At 36.0% G+C, this 20,606-nt stretch overlaps 1 protein-coding gene across 1 annotated transcript in view; it reads left to right on the plus strand.

Annotated features, from left to right (window-relative positions):
• The window catches only part of IREB2 (iron responsive element binding protein 2), a 58,907-nt gene that overhangs the window by 25,733 nt on the left and 12,568 nt on the right, over nt 1–20,606 (plus strand). The window contains exons 4-14 of the mRNA XM_003413839.4: nt 872–1,009; nt 1,953–2,171; nt 4,463–4,532; nt 5,204–5,387; nt 6,154–6,293; nt 10,848–11,019; nt 12,870–12,970; nt 15,265–15,381; nt 16,509–16,668; nt 19,111–19,246; nt 20,235–20,319. Of these exons, the coding sequence (XP_003413887.1) occupies nt 872–1,009; nt 1,953–2,171; nt 4,463–4,532; nt 5,204–5,387; nt 6,154–6,293; nt 10,848–11,019; nt 12,870–12,970; nt 15,265–15,381; nt 16,509–16,668; nt 19,111–19,246; nt 20,235–20,319 (1,522 nt within the window). The remainder of the gene's footprint in view (nt 1–871; nt 1,010–1,952; nt 2,172–4,462; nt 4,533–5,203; nt 5,388–6,153; nt 6,294–10,847; nt 11,020–12,869; nt 12,971–15,264; nt 15,382–16,508; nt 16,669–19,110; nt 19,247–20,234; nt 20,320–20,606) is intronic.

Genomic DNA, 20,606 nt, shown 5'->3' on the forward strand with positions numbered 1-20,606 from the left:
TAGCTTTGGGTAGCAAGAAGGCACTGAGTGGGAAGGTGCTGGAGCTAAGGAAGAGGGAGTATCTTAAAATTGAAGGCTGGAGAAAAGATTCCATAGGCAGCTCCCTTGAAGTCCTCTTCCTCTTATACCTTAGTTATCTAGTGCTGCTGTAACAGAAATACAATGAGTGGATGGCTTTAACAAAGAGAAATTCATTCTCTCACAGTTTAGGAGGCTCGAAGTTCAAATTCAGGGTTCTAGCTCTAGGGGAAGGCTTTTTCTCTTTGTCGGTTCTGGGGGATGGTCCTTGCCATCACTAGGAGCTTCTCAGCGCAGGGATCCTAGGCCCAAAGGACGTGCTCTTCTTGCTTGGTGGTATGAGGTACCTCTCCTCTCTGCTCACTTCTCTTTTTTATATCTCAAAAGAGATTGACTCAATGTTCAACCTAATCTTGTAGATTGTGTCCTGCCTCATTAACGTAACTGCCAGTAATCCTGCCCCTTTGATGATACAGAGGTTAGGATTTACAACACATAGGATTATTGGATCACAAAATGAGGACAACTACACAATACTGAGAATCTTGCCCTAGCCAAGTTGACACACATTTTGGGGGGACACAGTTCAATCCATAACACCTCAAGAAATCATCTCGTGTTATTTTTAGGCACATCCTCCCACTGAGAACTCTAGTTCTCAGATAATATTTAATATTAATTCTCATTAAACCAGATGGATCTAACTTTGGATAACTTGTACATTATCAAACATGAATGCAAACTAAAAAGGGATACTTTTAAATATAAAAATGAATAAATGCATGTTAATCATTTCTTAAGCATATGTAAAAGAACACTTAGAAGTATAATTGGATCATTCTTTATTTTGTAGTGGAATACCGGCAATGGTGGATTTTGCTGCTATGAGGGAGGCAGTGAAAACCCTTGGAGGTGATCCTAAGAGAGTCCATCCTGCCTGTCCAACAGATCTCACAGTTGACCATTCTTTACAAATTGACTTCAGTAAATGGTACTTCTTTACAGATATTTGTAAAGCGAGCCATGCAAGTTAACTGGTAGCTAACGCAGTGGAACTGTGTGGTTTAAAGGAAAGGGAGATAATTTTTGCCAGTGTAAAGTATGCTGCATTTGATATTGACTAGCGTATTAAAAAAAAATTTTTTTTTTTAATAAAAAGAAAAACTGCTAAAAGGTTTATGAATTGGTGTTTTTTTTTTTTTTTAACTTAGTCTGAGTTTAAAGTTAGATTTGTGTGTGTACTTTCGCTGCCACGTCTGATAGAAATGTATAAGCCTAGAACTTGCTTTTTGGAGCAGATACTTGAATTCAGTGTTTATTTCCTTTTTTTTTTTTTTTGTTTAAGCCTACTTACCCTCCACAGGGAATCTAAAGACGTGAGCCGTGAATATCTTTAATTAATTGGTGATTGAAAACATTGAGCTCACTAGAGCTCCATTTTCCTTGCACGGAAATAAGTTTCTTATATTTTTAAGGCCCCCTTTTTTAAGGTCAAACTAGAGAAGAGTTTTCTATTGTCATGCACCAGCTGTTTTTGACATTCTCTGGAGTAACAGAGTAAGACTGCAATTTATTATCCATGAGAAATTTTGTCTCTAGATTAAGGGTATGGCTTTGAGCTTTTTAAAGTTGTTAGATGGAAACAAAAATCTATTTCAGTACTTGCTACAAATCATTTAAGTTGTTTTAGAAGTATATGAAACGATTTTATTGGGCACTTAGAATTCTGTTTGCATCTTCATAAGTTTAAATTACCCTTTTCCTCTTTTTTTTTTTGGTAATCTGAAGTTTGCTTTTGATATGTAAGTGATACATTAGCCTTTGAACAGTCAGCCAGGACCTTCCGGATAGCATTGCTAGTGTGCAGTTTTGGGAAGAGCTAAATTTCTGTCACTTTAAAATTGTTGTATTTGTTTTCCTTTTTGGAATGATAGTGCAATACAGAATGCTCCAAATCCTGGAGGCGGTGACCTGCAGAGGGCAGGAAAGCTCTCTCCACTTAAAGTGCAGCCTAAGAAGCTTCCCTGCAGAGGCCAGACCACCTGCCGAGGATCGTGTGATTCTGGAGAACTGGGCCGAAACTCAGGAAAATTTGCCTCACAGATTGAGAACACACCCATTCTGTGTCCTTTTCATTTGCAACCAGTGCCTGAGTATGGAATTGTTTTTGTTAATATTTATTAGCCAAGTTGTTTTTTCATTAAGGAAATCGCATTTTTTCCCCTTCCCTTCTCATTCCTGTCACACTGCCTTCATTTTTGTCCTGCTGAATTGGGTATTAATATGTATTTCCCATTGTACTGAAAGAAACAAAGTTATTTAAAATGATAGTCTATCTAAATACCATTATCTATTTCTGTTCCTTAGAAAGCAAACCTTTTTTAAGATTTATCTGTAAATATATCTAATTTACATTTAGGCAGAAAAATGTAATCTCATCTTAAACTATGTGAATTTTTTAAGTTAGGATATACCATTTTTACATGCTTACTAGTCATTCATTTTTCTTTCATGAATTTCTTATTTATACTTTCCTTTTCCTGCTAGGGGGTTTCTTATGTATTTGTCAATTGCATTAAGAGCTCTTTGTATGTTAAGAATATTATCATTACCGTATATGTTAGATGAGCCCTTTTACTGAACTATGGAAGGTAATTAACCTGCCTAGGAAGGAATCCTGTTCTTAGGTTTTGGTTAGATGTCCTAATAGATCATTTTTTGAAATAGTTTTATGGCTTGAATTTTTATATGTTATGAAGTCTCCAAAACAACTTAGTTAACTTTTGAATGAGAGGATCTTAGAGTCCTTATACTTTTTTTAAGTTGAGAAAAATGAACACATTTAAGATTTAAAATAGCTAAGAATAATATCCACAAATATTTCCTCCTAAATGCCAAATAACATATTAATTCATTTGTCCCTGAACTGGATCTTTCAAGATCTATCTAGTTCTAAAATTTTGGGCTCAAATGTTTCTATCAAGCCTCATATGAGTGGCTATCATGGTTATAGCCACTCATATATTCTTCCTTTCTCAGAATCCAACATAATCTGTGGGTTCTTTGCCATCTGATTATAATTCTGACAGTTTTATGTGATCACTCCATTTTTTTCTGCTGTCTAGTTGTCCTTATTGTTAGGGGCATGTTGACTTTTGAGATTAACATCTCTTATTATGAAGAAATTAATTTCCCGGGAAGGAAGATCTGTTGATTGAAAAAGCGTTGATTTTCTTGTTTGTGTTTTCATAACTGATAGTATGAAGTACTTAAATGGTGTGTTTTTATTTCTAAAAATCCAGTTTGGTGTAACATTTCCGTGCGTTTTTTACTTTAAATTGCAAACTATTAAGATGGGGTATATTAGTTTTGTGAAAATAGTAATGCATCAGTGACGTGTTAATTACAGACTCAAACGAGAAATTGAGGATTAGAAAGTTGAGAGCATAACATTTGGCACTTGAAATCATTTGAAGCTGGCTTATGAGCTAATCAATGTTTGTATGGCACTTTGTAGCCTTATTAAGTGCTAGGAAAAGGGAAGTAATTGCGGTGGCTCTGGGAAAACTGTGTTCCCTGAAGCCCTGAGAGAAATCTCACTGAGATGAGGTATGACTTTGAATGATCAGTCAGCAATGAATTATTAAAGTAGTCTTTGTTTTTTAAAATGTTAACAGGCAACTATAATTATCTAGTCCTGGGAGGATATGTATAATTTAAGTTATATTGATATTCCAGTCCCCAGCTGGCAGGTGAAATAAATAAGTTAAAGCTATTTGAAATAAATAATTTTTTTTTATACCCATTAGATAAAAATAGCTTCCTAAAAATGGTTCTATATTTACTGCTTGGAGAAGAATTGTTTTTTCTCTTAGTTTAAGTAATTCATGTAAACTATATTTATGATCCATGTAAACTGCCACTTATACATAAAGTAGTATTTTGGGTGACATGAAAAGATTTTTGCACTAAGTTTTTTTTAAACTATCAAATGATATTGAGCTGTTTGTCATTGCTACATAGTAGTCATTCATTATCTAATCACTGCCCATCTCATAATTTACCTGGCACAAGAGCAAAGCAGGCAGATATGTACATGCTTATTGTTGAATGAGCTCACTACCCTACTTTTTCTTTGCAAAGTAAAACCCAACAAAGCTTACCGTTTTATTTCTATTGTGATTTTAGCCAAATGTTGCATAGTGTAAAATACATGACTTTGTTATACCAAGTAAAATAATAACTCATTACTTTCTAGTGTTATTTAAAGTAGAACTTCCTTGTTGGAAAAGAAAATAACTGATTCTGAGAAGTTTGGTAAATTACTCTTCCAAGGATTTTTTATATGTTTACATATTTGTGCATAAAAATGAAGACTTAGAAAGACATAGGGCAAGTCTTTCTTGTAATACATACATTTAATGCCAGCACTTCTTCTTTGTAGACCTGAAACAGTGTTAAAAAATCAAGAAGTAGAATTTGGCAGAAATCGAGAGAGGCTTCAATTTTTCAAGGTATAAATAATTTGGGGAAAATTTTGTATAGAAATTTATAAAAATATTGATAGGTATGATTTTTATATCTTTAGTGGTTTTTAAATATTTTTATAGCTGTGGGACCCTGTTGTTCCCCCAGATAAAATCTTTCCTGGAAGATCCAGTGTACTAAAAAAGATAAAAACAGAATTGACTCTAGTTTAAGCGAGTTTGGTGGGCCTTGTACATTGGGCCCTCTCTTCTTCTCATCCGAGAGCCCTTGGAACGCAGTTGGAACATCATTTAACTGAACTGTAGTATTTGAACATTTTTCTTAGGCATCATTTAATTTTATTTCAATAATCTGCAAAGTCAATAAAATTAGGTTTAACATCTGCTTATTACTGTAAGGGGCCCTTGTGGCGCAGTGGTTAAGCATTTGGCTGCTAACCAAAAGGTCAGCAGTTTGAAGCTACCAGCCGCTCCTTGGAAACCCAATGGGATGGTTCTTCTCTGTCCTATAGGGTCTCTATGAGTCAGAATGGACTTGACAGCAGTGGGTTTTTGTTTTTCTTTTACTGTAAACTTGGAATTTGCCGTATTGAACATTGGCTAAGACATTTTTAGTGTCAGTATTTATTTATATCTTATGTGCATAAATTCATATAATGTACTAACCCTTATATTTCTTAAATTTAAATAAAACATAGTGGAGTTCAAGAGTTTTTAAGAATGTGGCTGTAATCCCTCCTGGAACTGGAATGGCACACCAAGTGAACTTAGAATATTTGTCGAGAGTGGTTTTTGAAGAAAAGGACTTCCTCTTTCCAGACAGTGTAGTGGGCACAGATTCTCATATAACCATGGTGAATGGTTTGGGGATTCTGGGATGGGGTAAGTAAATGACTTCATTTTCTTTCTTTTTGGAATGGGGATGTGAGAAAACATTAAAGAACGTACATAGCAGGTCTTTATAGCTTTTTTGAGACTGTTTTCTCATCTATGATAGCAGCAACAAAAATTAAAAGTCCTTAAGAGTTTATAAGCCATGTGGTAAAAGAGAGGATTTATGAAAGGAAATTTGCTGAGTGCCCAGCATAGCACTACCATTTATGGAGTGATGATGTCTGTGAAGGTTGTGTGTTTACTCCCTTGTTTTTAAAGGCCTTTAGTGGCTTCTCCTGGCCTTTTTTATACATCCAAATTCTTTAGTGCTTAGCATAGTAAATATCCAATAGATGTTTGTTGTTTTGTGTTGTCGAGTCGACTCACAGTGACCCGTAAGATAGAGTAGAACTGCCCCACTGGGGTTTCCTGGGGTGTAAGGTACAGGAGCAGATCACCAGGTCTTTTCTCCCGCAGAGTGGCAAGTGGGCTTAAAACGCCAACCTTTTGGTTAGCAGCTGAGCACTGAACTGTTGCGCCACCAGGGCTCCTTCAATAAATGTTTACTGAATTTAATAAAAAGGTAAAAATTGGTTTTTACAACCATCTGAATGGAGTCATTCTTTTGAGAAGGCTTGGGTTTATTATCCACACAATAGTAGCAATGTGGCAACTCTGTGTAAGGCAAGCTCATGAAACACCTAGAGATGTAGAATTTACAAAGATAAAATGATCTTTAAATGTACTGTGCTAATATATCTGTCTGTTACTTTAGGGGTTGGAGGCATTGAAACAGAAGCAGTTATGCTTGGTCTGCCAATTTCTCTTACTTTACCAGAGGTGGTTGGATGTGAGTTAACTGGGTCATCAAATCCTTTTGTTACATCCATAGATGTTGTTCTTGGCATTACAAAGGTAAGTTAAAGTTGTGGTTGGCCATATGATATAGTGTACACTATTTTTACTGAAGTTTAGAAGCCCTGCAAGAGCAGTTCATCACAGTATCCTCAGCACTCTGACGTTACTAGCCACATCATCATAGTTACCATCATATAATAACAGCAAACATAAAATACTTTCTATTAGTAAGTCCAAAAAAATTTTATTGTGTCACTTTTCACTTGGCATGTATTAACTCATTTATTTCTTTTTTGTGTGTGTGTGCTTTAAGTGAAAGTTTACAGCTTTCACTGTTTCCCACACAAAAATTTATACATGCATTGTTATGTGACCCTAGTTGCTATCCCTGTAATATGTCAGCACACTCCTCCTTTCCACCCTAGATTTCCCATGTCCATTCAACCAGCTCCTGTTACTTTCTGCCTTCTCATCTCACCTCCAGACAGGACCTGCCCATTTAGTCTCATGTATCTACTTGAACTAAGAAGCACACTCTTCACAAGTGTCATTTTATGTCTTATAGTCCAGTCTAATCTTTATCTGAAGAGTTGGCTTTGGGAATGGTTTTAGCTCTGGATTAACAGAGAGTCCGGGGGCCGCGTCTTCTGGGGTTCAACTCATTTATTTCTTACTACAAGCCTATGAAATAGCTCCTGTTACTATCCCAATTAATTCTGAGAAAATTAAGGCACAAAAAGGTTTGATGACTTACCCAAGGTCATAGAGCTGAATAGTAAGTGGTTGTCTTAGTTATCTAGTATTACTCTAACAGAAATACCACAAGTGGATGGTTTTAACAAAGAAACATTTATTCTCTCACAGTCTAGTAGGCTACAAGTCCAAATTCAGGACGTCAGCCCAGGGGAAGGCATTCTGTCTGTGTGAGCTCTGGAGGAAGGTCCTTGTCATCAGTCTTCCCTTGGTTTAGGAGCTTCTCTGCACAGGAACCCCAGGCCCAAAGGATGCACTTTGCTCCTGGCGTTCCTTTCTTGGTGGTATGAGGTCCCCGTCTCTCTGCTCGCTCCTCTCCTTTATATCTCAAAAGAGATTGGCTTAAGACATTATCTAATCTTGTAGATCTCATCAATATAACTGTCACTGATCCATCTCATTACATCATAGTGTTAGGATTTACAACACATAGGGAAATCACATCCGATGACAAAATGGTAGACAGTCATACAATACTGGGAATCATGACCTAGCCAAGTTGACAGATATTTTTGGGGGGCACAGTTCAATCCATGACAGTGGTAGAATAAGATTGTATCCTAAACAGTCAAATTCTTTGATTCCTGCTCTTAGCCATCATGCCTTATTGTCTCAATAAGTGCTTGTTGACTAAAACAAACAAACCCTTTGCCGTTGAGTCAATTCCAACTCATAGCAACCCTATAGAACAGGGTAGAACTGCCCCATAGGTTTTCCAGGGAGCAGCCGGTGGATTTGAACTGCTGACCTTTTTGGTTAGCTGCCATAGCTCTTAACCACTGTGCCACTGAATAAAAAAAGCCTATTTAGCAAAAGTCTAATTTTATCCCCTTTAATATTTAGCTGAATCAGTTGTCCTTTAGAAACCATTATTCCACTAGATAATGCTTTAAAAAATATGGACTGTAGAAATGTGATAGTGTAAGTGTTTTCTGTTGGCTGTATTAACATTTCTTTGAAAAGCTATAGAGAAACTTTTTCTCTGGATTTTTTAAATATGGTTGCATGCATTAAGTACATATACTAACGGGTTTCCTAGTGAGCAATATTAGTAACTCTACGTTCTAAATTTCTGGTTTTCATTAACTTTATTGTAATGATTAAGTACCATTTTATTAAATGAAAAAACCTGGGAAATGTTCCATGTATATAATTTGGGTCCCTAAATCTCAACATTTTTGGTTAGATAATTGGCCTGGAGGCTTTCAGGTTAAGAAAATGGTAATCCCTTTATCAACTGAATATTCAGTATTGGTACCCAGCTACCACTACCCAACTCTCTGACCAGGAGTATAGTAAAAGGACCTGGTTAAAGTGGGGGAAAAAAAATAAGTAGAACAAAATTCAAATTCATTAAAACAAAAAAAAAAAACACACTAGATTTACTGGTCAGAGAGAGACTGGAGGAATCTCCAAGACTGTAGCCCTTAGACACCCTTCTAACTTGGAACTGAAACCATTCCTGGAGATCACTTTTCAACCAAATAATAGGCCTGTATCACACATGAAGAAAGTGCTCCTTAGAACATGAGACCAAAAGGACAATATATGTCCAAAAGCAAAGATGAGAAGGCAGGAAAGCCAGACAGATGGAAATAGGGAACTCAGGGTGGTAATGGGGAGAGTACTAACACATTGCAGGGATGGCAACCAATGTCATGGAACAAGTTGTGTATAAACTATTGAATGGGAAACTAATTTGTTCTGTAAACCTTCACCTAAATCACAGTTAAAAAAAAAAATCAGTATTGAACCTTCTTCCCTAATGGGAAAAAATATTGACATCTTAGAGAAATGATTGATGTAGCACATGTTATCAAAAGGTAAAGAAGGTCAATTAAGAATTGCAGGATTATTTCTAAAGGAAAAGGAGTATCCCATTGTGTTTTTAAAGGAATCAATTCTTCAGATATCCTGAAAATTAATGCTGCTTTTTAGATTCTTCTGGCTATGTTTTTTTTTTTTTCTTAACAATATTATTACCTGTGTTTGACATTTAACTTACTAAATCAAAAATTTAATCCATTATGTATGTTTGTTCTTGTTGCGATGTTTTTTTTGTTTGAGGTCCTCTTCTATTTGTGATTTTTTTTTTTAATTTATTGTTGAGAATATACACAGCAAAAACATACACCAGTTCAACAGTTCTACATGTACAGTTCAGCAACCATTCTCACCCTCCTTTTCTGAGTTGTTCCCCGTTACCATAAACTCATTTTTTCCTAAGGTTCCTGTCTAACCTTTTGAGTTGTTGTCAGTTTGATCCCATATAGATAGTTCTTAAAAGAGCACAATGCTCAAAGCAGACGTTCTTTACTAGTTAAGCTAAACTATTGTTTGGTTGGTTGGTTGGTTGGTTTTTATTTTTTATTATTATTTTTGTTATTGAGAATATACACAGCAAAAACATACACCAGTTCAAGTTTCTACATTGATTCAGAGACATTGATGACATTCTTTTCTGAGTTGTTCCCCATTAACATAAACTCACTGCCTCCTGAGTTTCCTGTTTAATCTTTAGAGTTGCATTTGTCAGTTTGATCCCCTATAGATCTTAAAAGAGCACAGTAGTCAAGCCAGACTTTTTTACTAGTTAAGCTAAACTATTTTTTTTTTTTTTTTTTTAAGAAGACTTCAGTGGACGTTTTTGGTTTAAAGCTATTCATGATTTTTACAGGATTAACCATGTATTTTTTCCAAAATGTATGCTGTTACACCTCATTAATTTGGTGAAATCAGAATTTGGTTTGGTATATCTAATCTGTATTTCTCATCCTCAGAAATACGAACATAAACGTAAAGAATTAACTTTCTTTTAGGCTTGAGTTGTTACTTCTATAAAAAGGAGTTTGAATTAAGTGATCCTTATGAGCTCTAAATATTAGGGCTTTTTATTTGTCAGAGGTTATTGGTCGTTTCACTCTTATTCACTTCCCTAGGCAGTTTTCCAAAACCATTCAGACCTTTTACAGTTTAGAAAAGGTGAGTAGCTGTTTTGTTTACTTGGTAGTAACTAAAAAATTATTTTAGAAGAAGTCAAGTTAAAAACCACATGTTCACCCCTCAGCCAAAGATGAGAAGACCTGTAAGACAAACAGTAACACACGTAGTTCAGCCGTGTGTATGAGACTTCAGTGGGCACAGCAGCCCAGGGACAGTGACGAGAAGGCAGGAGGGGACGGAAACCTGGACCAATGGAAACAGGAAACCCAGATCGACAAGGGGAGAGGATCGACACATCACAGCGTTGACAGCCAGTGTCGCAAAATCATATATGTATTAATTGTTCAGTCAGAAACTAATATGCTCTGTAAACCTTCACCTAAAGCAAAATTTAAAAAAGAAAAGTTAATCCTGCCAAAGTAGAATTTACCTGTAACTAATGATGCTGTAAATAATTGGGGCAATAGTTGGAATTTGATGAATTTTTAACCAGTATATAATTTTTATTGAAATATACAGTTTTGTCAGTATACTAACATTTCATTAAATATAAAATGCCATCAGTAGATAGAAGCACTATTGTTTTATGTATTGCCAAGAAAGAAAAAGGTCTGCCAGCTAAGTTGGCACACCATCGATTCTAATGTGTACTCCTATTTCTGATGTTAAATTGTGACTCTTAGCTGGCTTGGACTTTGAGGTACTTTTCTGTGTTAACAGTGAAATTTGAACACTTTTGTTGACTATCTTAAAATACCCACAAAACCAGAATAAGTTGATGTTTCATACAAACAATAAAGGATCTCTTCACTATCACTTGTATTGATTAAAACTTAGATATTATAGTTTCCAGGGAATCCATGCCAACCTTATCATTGTCAATTTTGTATGTGTTTCTCTGTATCCTTTTTGTAGCACCTCAGGCAAGCAGGAGTGGCTGGGAAGTTTGTTGAGTTTTTTGGCAGTGGAGTTTCACAGTTATCTATAGTTGATAGAACTACAATAGCAAACATGTGCCCAGAATATGGTGCTATCCTCAGCTTCTTCCCTGTTGACAATGTGACATTAAAACACTTAGAACATACAGGTAAGAAGGTATAAGAGCACTTAATAAATGTGTAATATTTCTAATGTGTCTGAAAATATTTGATAATTACTACCTTGTGCGAGTTATTTAATATTCATGAACGTCTTATTTTGAAACAGTGGCTCTCAAATAAACTGCCCTAGATGTCTTTATAGTGTTGTGTCCCCAGACCCTGATCCCTGTGACCCTTCACAGCCATTTAAAGGAGTTATTCAAAACTGCTGATCCTTGTCTCACTTTCTACATAATGGTGGATATCTTCGCTTCAGTTTAGGGATCAGAGGTTGCAATTTAAAGGAAGTCAATCTTGAGCATATTCACAGCTATCCCTTCCTATAGCGATGATTAGAGAAGACATCAGACAAAAGAGTTTGGGGACCAGTGCTCTGTCTTAATAAGAAGCCATGCTTTTGTGAAAAGCAGCTTAGAGCTACAGCTTCCACGTCTTTTCATAGCTTGGTTATTATCAGCTTTTACCATTCTTCTGTTCACTGTTTAATTTAAAATAGGAAGTACCTGAAAAACAATACGTTGATATTTTATAAAGCTGCTGTTCTAAAAAAGCAGAATCTCTTATTTGATGGACTTCCCTTTTTTTAAGAGATCATTGCTGAGCTACTTATCTGTAGTCATAGGTGTATTTTGTAGTAATTTTCTAGTATTTTTCAGCTTGAAGGCAGATTGTTATAAGTAAGTGAGTCAAATGGTAAAACATATGACTAGTTGTTTGGAACCCTGAAGGGAATGATTACCATATAATGGGAAGCTTTCTGTTACCTGGATTTTGGTTGGTAGAACGTTCAAAAGAGAATAGTTAGAGATGCCTTATTTCTTTATGTGTTAATCTGAGTTAATGTATTAATGATCTGTTACTGTGTAACATTATCCTAAAACTGAGTAACTTAAAACAACAATAATTTATTACCTCATGATTTTTGTGGGTCAGTAACTCAGACAGAAACAATGTGTCTCTGCTTCCTGATGTCTGGGTGGTCAACTCGCAGGCTTGAAGGCTAGATCCTGGAATTATGAAGGCTTTTTCACACACATCTCTGGCAGTTAGTGCTGTCAGTTAAGGGCTCACCTAGGGTTTTCAACCCGAACACTCACGTGTGATCTCTCCATGTAGACTGAGCTTTCTCACAACATGGTGACTTTTCAAGGGTAAGCATCCCAAGACAGTGCCACGTGAAAATCACATTGCCTTTTATGACTTGGCTTCAGAATTCACATAGCATCATTTCCACCATATTCTTTTGGTCAAGATAGTTATAAATGTCTGCTCAGGTCCAAGAGGAATGAACACAGATTTCACCTCTTGATGGATGAATGTCGTCATTACATTTTAAGAACATGTGAGATGGGATATATATTGTGGCCATCATAGAAAAATACAGTCTGCCACAGTTCTTTATTCTCACCGGGCTTACAAATAAGTACCCAAATGTTCAACTGGAAACTTTTTAAATTGTTAGCATCTAAATTCTTTTAATTTCTGGAAAATCTTGGTAGAAGTCTTTATTTTTCTGCTCTGTGAAGCTATTCTTATCTTTTGTTTATTTCATTTTGACTGTTAATGTTGTTTGTTATGTAGGGAAGAGTGGTAAATTTCTCCCTTCATGGCTAGTAGTAATCTATTACGTTCAGTTTCATTATTGGTTCTTATTCTGAAAGTAGTATTTTTTTGGTGTGTTTTATTGAACTGGCTCAGTATTATTGTGTCTATGATCGAATAACTTAAAGAGAGAGGTGTAATTTTTGTTTTTCCCCATCATTGGAATTCAGCAGCCTAACCCCCAAAGATTTCAAATGCTTCCTACCGAATTTCTTTTTGCTCATCTTCTTTTTAGGTTTTGACAAACCCAAACTAGAGTCAATGGAAACATACCTTAAAGCTGTGAAATTGTTTCAGAATGACCATAATTCTTCAGGAGAACCTGAATACTCCCAGGTATATGCAGAATAATCTATTTAATAGTAGTTTAAATTGTGAATTCTGGAGCCTGACCCTCGGAGTTTGAATCCCAGCTGTGTGACTTACTAGCCGTAAAACTTTGGGCAGTTTATTTAGCCTTTCTGCGTTCATTTTCTCACCTGTAAAATCTGAAGTTAAAATCTACCTCGTCCTTAAGGGAATTAAATACAAATTTATAGAGCAGTTCCAGACACATAGTAAGTGCTCAATAAGCGTTAGCTATTATTATTATTACTTAACAAATGTTATTTGTGACCCACTAAACCCCCAGAAAACCAAACCCATTGCTGTCGAGTCGATTCCCACTCACAGCACCCCTACTGGCCTGAGTAGAACTGCCCCATACAGTTTCCAAGGAACATTGGAACAGTCTAAATTCAAATTGGTGGATTCCAACTGCTGACTTCTTGGTTAGCAGCTGTAGCTCTTAACCACTACACCACCAGGGTTTCCTGTGACCCACTAGTTTGTTTTTATTCATTCCAATTTTGCACAGACTTTTATTACAGTAAATTTTATAACATTTTATTGAGCTTACCTTTTTTTTAGCATTTAAAATATGTAATTGACTCTTAATTTATCACCCTGTTTGTTTCTCTGTGTTTACTTTATCATAAAGGAGTACTATGATATTCTTCCAAAATATTTGTTTCCATGATGTCTGCATGTGGTTGATAATTATATTTTGCAAAATTTTCAGTACTGTGAAAGGATTATATGATGACGCGGTCTTAAATGTTAGTTTTAAAGATACTGTATAATCTAAGAAAGTATTATCTGTTGGAAATTTGTACTTCCATCGAAATGCTAGGTAGAATTAATTTTTAGGAAAGTCTTAATTTTAAGAAAATTCTTTTTCTAGGGGCATGTCAGGGATCAAAAATAGTTGGCTTTTATCAAAGGTCTGGTTAATTTGTTAACCTATTCTTTGTAGGGAAATCTGTTTTCTCACCCAGCTTTATTTTTCTTCATAGCATGTGTTATCAACAATTTGTATACTTGTTTGTCTGTCTTCCCCCAACAAGAATGCAAGTAACTTCATGAGGACAGGAACTTGGTCTGTTTTGTTTGGCCCTGTATCTCCAGCTCCTAAAACATTGCCTGATACATGGTAGATACATATTCAGTAAGCATGTTAGGTGGAACAAATGAATACGTACCGGAGTACTGAGGACTGATATTAGAACCCATAGAAATTGAATTTATGTGGCACTTTGGTAAAGTCTTCTAACTTCTGTGATCATTTCTGAGATCCCTTCTAGTTCTGTTTATTGAATCTAGTACTTTGTCTACATTTAAAAAAAAAAAAAAGATATAAATGGAAAGAATAAGAAAAGTTAAATTGAAAAATTTGGCTGTTAGAATAAAGTGGAATAAATTTGCCTGTTTAAAAAAAAGCTAATCAGATTAAGAAACAAAGCTAAAATACTAAAACCCATGAGGGTGTTGATTTCAAGAGAAACTCCTTAAATACACACTTAAAGGCAGAGACTAGGATCAGCTGAACCCGTCACATGAAAGTGTAAGAAAAGCAGGTGTTGCAGTTGTGATCAATCAGAATAAACAGGGCTATTAAATAATTATGAAGAGAATCTTAATTTGGATTGATTATATCCCAAGTAAAATGCACAAAGGAAAATGGTAGGAATACTAGAAGAAATAGAAGCATAATGGAGAAGTGGGATTTTAACAAAATACAATATCTAAACCAAAGAGTATAAGCCTGGTCTGCAAGAGCCTAGTTAGCAAGATACCTCAGAACCAGCCAGGAAGAGAAAACCCTTTTCTCCTTCATGTCCCTCCAGCATTCAGCTGACCAGGCTTAGTATCCTGTGAGCTGACAAAGGAGAAGTGTTTACTAGGTCCATATCCATTGTCACGAGCAGGCAAAGAAGGGGAATACAGAGCCCAGCGGCAATAACTTGATAGATAGCTGGCACGGGCATCTACTGTATCTTCAGGTGTCTGCTAAGAAAATATTTATCGTTGTGGGGAAAAACATTTGGGGACCCAGATATTTTACATAGACTACATAGTTGGTATTGTAGCAGTTGGTGTAATGGTCTGCTAATCTTTTAGCAAATTTTTATGTAATGTTATGTAAATTTAAATGGGCTTGTTTTAAAATCTATTTCTGGAGGTGTATTTCACCATTACAACAAATTGCATTAAAACAAGTGTGAATATACTTATTCTGCTTCAGAAAGTAATTCTTGAATTGGAATCTGTAGTTGTAAATTCTAATTCCTTTTTACTTTCTCATTTCCTAGGTGATTCAGATTAATCTGAATTCAATAGTTCCATCTGTCAGTGGTCCAAAAAGACCTCAGGATAGAGTTGCTGTGACAGATATGAAAAGCGATTTTCAAGCTTGCTTAAATGAGAAGGTAGATTACTTTATTGCTATCTTTATTTGTCAAACTATGTATTTATGCTAAATGTGGAATAAAGAACCGACAATGTGACCGATAAACTCAGCCCACTGTTAAGATTATTGTGTGTTTTGTCACATCCCAGCAGCCCCTCTTTCTCCTTCGTCCAGTGTGTGTCAGTAATTTGATAAGCTTATTCTCACTTGCGCTGTGAGGATTAGAGGTTGATTATGCCTATTTGGATTAGTTAAAATTTAATGAAGTTAAAAATTGTTTCTTAGTCATAATAGCCTGATGTCGAGTGCTGAATAGCCACGTGTGGTTGTGGCTCCTGTGTCAGCAGCACAGATATGGAGTATTTCTGACATCGCAGAGAGTTCTGGTGGACAGCACTGCTCTAGACTTTTGTAACTCACCAAACTAGAAGGAAAACAAACAACAACAAAAAAACCTGTACTGTATAATTACACTCATAAAATATGATAAGATATATCTGAATAACAAGTGACCTCTTTGGCTTTTTGAGATTTATACTTTTTGTCTGAGAATCTTGACTTCAGTATTGTCACTTTCTCTCTATTCTATTTTGAAGGCTTTCTTTTCAGAGCCTTTCTTTTATAATTACTTTTATTGTAGAAAATGTCAGACTTGTACAGAAGCAAAACAGTGTAATGAATTCCCATGTGCCTGTCTCTCAGCTTCATCTATTATCAAATCCTAGCCAATTTTGTTTTATCACTTCATACACACACACACCCACACAGGATTATTTTGAAGCAAATCTCAAGGGCCATTTTTAACAGTAACAACAAAAAAAATTGTGCCATCTCATCAGAATTACTATAAGCAGGAATGAATACAGACGAACAAAGCCAAATAAGACATGGATCCTGGTAGTTGGCTGGACTTATTCAGTAGATGAAAGCTTTGCTTATGAACACTAGACTCTTACTATGACTGTTCAGATTTCATGTTTCAGCTCAGTTAAAACACTGAATGTGGACTTTCAGTGTCACTCACAGATAGTCAGAACTTTGAAATTCAAGTCTTCAAATGCCAAGGACCTGCTGTATTTTCTACCAGTCTTTTTTTGTATACATGCCCAGAATATTTAGTTTATGTTTATGTGTACTTTTATATAGGTTGGATTTAAAGGCTTCCAAATTGCAGCTGAAAAACAAAATGATACCGTCTCTATTCATTATGAAGGAAGTGACTATAAGCTGTCTCATGGGTCTGTGGTCATTGCTGCAGTTATCAGTTGTACCAATAACTGCAATCCATCTGTCATGCTTGCTGCAGGTAGGTTGTGGTTTATAGCCATGCATTTTCCTTTGCTAAATTATTTTCACTTTTCTGATGTATTCTCTTTCAATTTCTTAGATTTATGTGTAAGTACCAATGTCTAGGTTTGTTATAAGAGACTTCCTAAGATTTTAAGTAAGCCTTAAGGAGCCTGGGAAAACCCTGGTGACGTAGTAGTTAAGAGTTCAGCTGCTAATCAAAAGGTTAGCAGTTTGAATCCATGAGGCGCTCCTTGGAGATGGAGCAGTTCTTATCTGTCCTGTAGGGTCACTATGAGTTGGAATCAACCCGACGGCAGTAGATTGGGTTTGTTATGGTGAGGAGTCTAGAGTTGGTTTGTGTTGTTAATTTTGTTTTTATTACATAGAAGGTAGGTCGAGTTTTTTTATTCGTTTTTTAGCTATAACTTACATGTCGATTAGTTCTGGGTATATCTGCTTTTTCAGGTAATTTAGAAATATAGTTAATCAAGTATTTTTTTACTATCTGTTAGAAACTTAGCATAGCGTGTACTAGATTCCATTGGGGATATAAAGGAAGTAAAAGATCGTTGACAAGGAATGTAAATGAAATCAATTAGATACACTTGGAACAATTAATGAATGAAACTGTGTATAGTAAATGCCAGGTAGCCCTGGTGACACAGTGGTTAAGCACTTGGCTGCTAACTGAAGTGTTGGCAGTTCAAACCCACCAGTGCTCCACAGGAGAAAGACCTGGTGGTCTGCTCCCATAAAGATTACAACCTAGAAACCCCTATGGGACCATGGTTTCAGGCGACATCTAAGTCAATTGGCATAATAAAATGTATTAAGAGAACATTCTGCATCCCACTTTGAACAGTGGCGTCTGGGGTCTTAAATACTAGCAAGCGGCCATCTAAGCTGCATCAATTGGTCCCAACCTACCAGGAGCAAGGAAGAATGAAGAACACCAAAGACACAAGGTAATTATGAGCCTAAGAGACAGAAGGACCACATAAACCAGAGACTACATAAGCCTGAGACCAGAAGAACTAAATGGTGCCCAGCCACAACCAATGACTGCCCTGACAGGGAACACAACAGAGGACCCCTGAGGGATCAGGAGAGCAGTGGGATGCAGACCCCAAATTCTCATAGAAAGACCAGACTTAATGGTCAGACTGGGACTAGAAGGACCCCGGAGGCCATGGTCCTCAAACCTTCTGTTAGCCCAAGACAGGAACCATTCCCAAAGCCAACTCTTCAGATGGATTTGACTGGAGTTTGGGATGGAAAATGATACTGGTAAAGAACGAGCCTCTTGGATCAAGTAGACAAATGAGACTATGTTGGCATCTCCTGTCTGGAGGGGAAATGTGAGGACAGAGGGAGCCAGAAGCTGCCAGAATGGACAGGAGGAGAGAAAGCAGAGGGAAGGAGTGTGCTGTCTCATTAGGAGGAGAGCAGTTAGGAGTGTATAGCAAGGTATATATAAATTTTTGTGTGAGAGACTGACTTGATTTGTAAACTTTAACTTAAAGCAAAATAAAAATTAATTTAAAAAAGAAGTCAGTGAAGAGGAGATAGATTTCACTCAGCCTTATGGCATTTAAGAGATAAAGACCAGGATCAAAGACTTCCAGGAAGAAGGAATTTGGTGAGCAGACCATGCTCTAAATCAAAACCCTGGAGTGTTGGGCCCTAAAAAAAAAAAAAAAGAGGGACAATATGAGCACAAACAAAACTGAAACCTAGACTCGATTTAGTTTTGTTCCTGATAGGATTAGAATAGTTAGTCCCCATCTATATGCTTACCTGATGAAAGACTAAACTCTCTTTGAAATACAAAAAAAAAAACAAGAAACCCCTATGGCAGTCCTGCACTGTCACACGGGGTTGCTATGAGTTGAAATTGACTCGAAGACACCTAACAACAACAACATAGTAAATGTTTAATTGCTAGTAGTTTATTATGATTGTTGTTGTTAGTAAAACTCTGTAGGGTTTTCAAGGCTATGCCCTTTTGGAAGTAGATTGCCAGGCCCATCTTCTGAGGTGCCTCTGGGTGGGTTCAAACCTCCAACCTCTTTGTTAGTACTTGAACACTTAACCATTTGCACCACCCAGAGACTACTGATCTTTATTATGATTATGCCACTTTAATAATCGTTCAGTTAACGGTATATGTGCACATCAGTTTTTGTATTAGCGTGCGTGATGCCATGATGTCGGTCTGTACCTTAAGAATGTACAAGGTAAAGGCTAATGTATCTACTATCATTTTTCTTTTATTTGTTTTAAATTAATAGTATAAAATGGACAAACTAATATAAATTCATGACTTTGGGTTTTGACTGTAACATAATGTGGAGACCAGCTTGTTAAAATAAACTCTTTCTTCCTTCCTTCTTTAATATGAGTGAGAGAGGGGAAAGAAAATTGCTGTAATAAATCATTATTGTTGTTGACTGTGCAGGTCTCTTGGCTAAAAAGGCTGTTGAAGCTGGCCTGTGTGTTAAACCTTATATCAGAACAAGCTTATCTCCAGGCAGTGGGATGGTTACACATTACCTCAGTTCGAGTGGAGTATTACCATATCTAAGTAAGCTTGGGTAAGTGACAGTTATCGCTTTCTGTTGACGTTAGTATTCAGCAAAATATTGAAGCTACTTGTTAACGGCCATTCATATACAAAGAAAAGATGGAAAAAATTAGCTATATGCAAATTTCTTTAGCTTATTTTGTTATTTGGCCATTTACCACACAGTCTTTGAGGCCTTATCAGTCAGAAACATTTATTGGGCATAGCCAATGAGCATGGCACTGTGATGGTTACAGAGAAGTAGGAGACATGATCTCTGGTATCAGGATGCTTAGTTAGAAAGACACACAAGTAAAACCAAGCAACAGTGACAGGCAGTATAAAAGATGGCACCAGGTTGTACACAATTTCCATGAATTATACAAATCAGTTCAGAGAAGAGTAAAATCTCATAGGTTGCATTTATTGACTCTCTTAATTGAGGTTTTTTATAAGGTTATTGAGTCTATCATACGTTGGTTAAGTTGTCCCTGAACTTTGGGGAAAATAACTTTTACGTTTCTTACTAGCAGGGTTTTTAATAGGTATTTGGGAACATATGCCACATAAACTTTCAGTTCCTTTGCAAGTCTGATAAATTTTAGATTTTCCTCCTTTTAGAAGAGTAGCTGAAAGTAATTTAGAGGATTATTTAGACGGGACCACAGTACCAGTGTTTTAAAATGTCATGTTATAGTCTCAGCCGATAGTAGAAGAGGAATTTTCTTGTATAGAGTGATAGGTGCTGTCAGTATTTCGTTGAACAACTCTAACTAGAGAATGTCTGAAGTATGAAGGCTTCTCAAAGGTTTGCATTCAGTACACATAAGATGCCTGAGAGTCAGACTTGATTGCTAAAAATTCTGGGAAGGAGCATATTGATAAAAGTTAACAGTCCATTTATCATGAATATTCTTTTAAGGAACCTTACTGAAGTGATGGAAATTAAGATAACACTTGTCGTTTCTTTACAAATGTTATGATACTCTTTCCAATCACATTTATTTTTTGAATTGCAGATTTGAAATAGTTGGCTATGGATGTTCAACATGTGTGGGAAATACAGCACCCCTATCAGAAGCAGTTTTAAATGCAGTAAAGCAGGTAAAATGTGTAGATCAGCAAGACGTCCAAATGGGTTTTCTTAACTACATGTTTCATTATTAAATGATAGAAAACATATTGATGTATTTCTATTTATAGTCCTTGTCCTCTTGGGAAGAGTAACCTGTGAATCTTAAATTGATGAAAAGAATCATTTATTTAATAATGTAAAAGAGTCATTATTTAATAATGTAAAAGAGTCATTATTTAATAATGTAAACATGTGACTATTTTAATTTGGAGGATTGCTGATTCTGTACCTAATAATTAGTAATATATTTTTGGTG

The sequence above is a fragment of the Loxodonta africana genome, chromosome 13 (genome assembly GCF_030014295.1).
Source record: "Loxodonta africana isolate mLoxAfr1 chromosome 13, mLoxAfr1.hap2, whole genome shotgun sequence".
Classification (NCBI taxonomy): domain Eukaryota; kingdom Metazoa; phylum Chordata; class Mammalia; order Proboscidea; family Elephantidae; genus Loxodonta; species Loxodonta africana.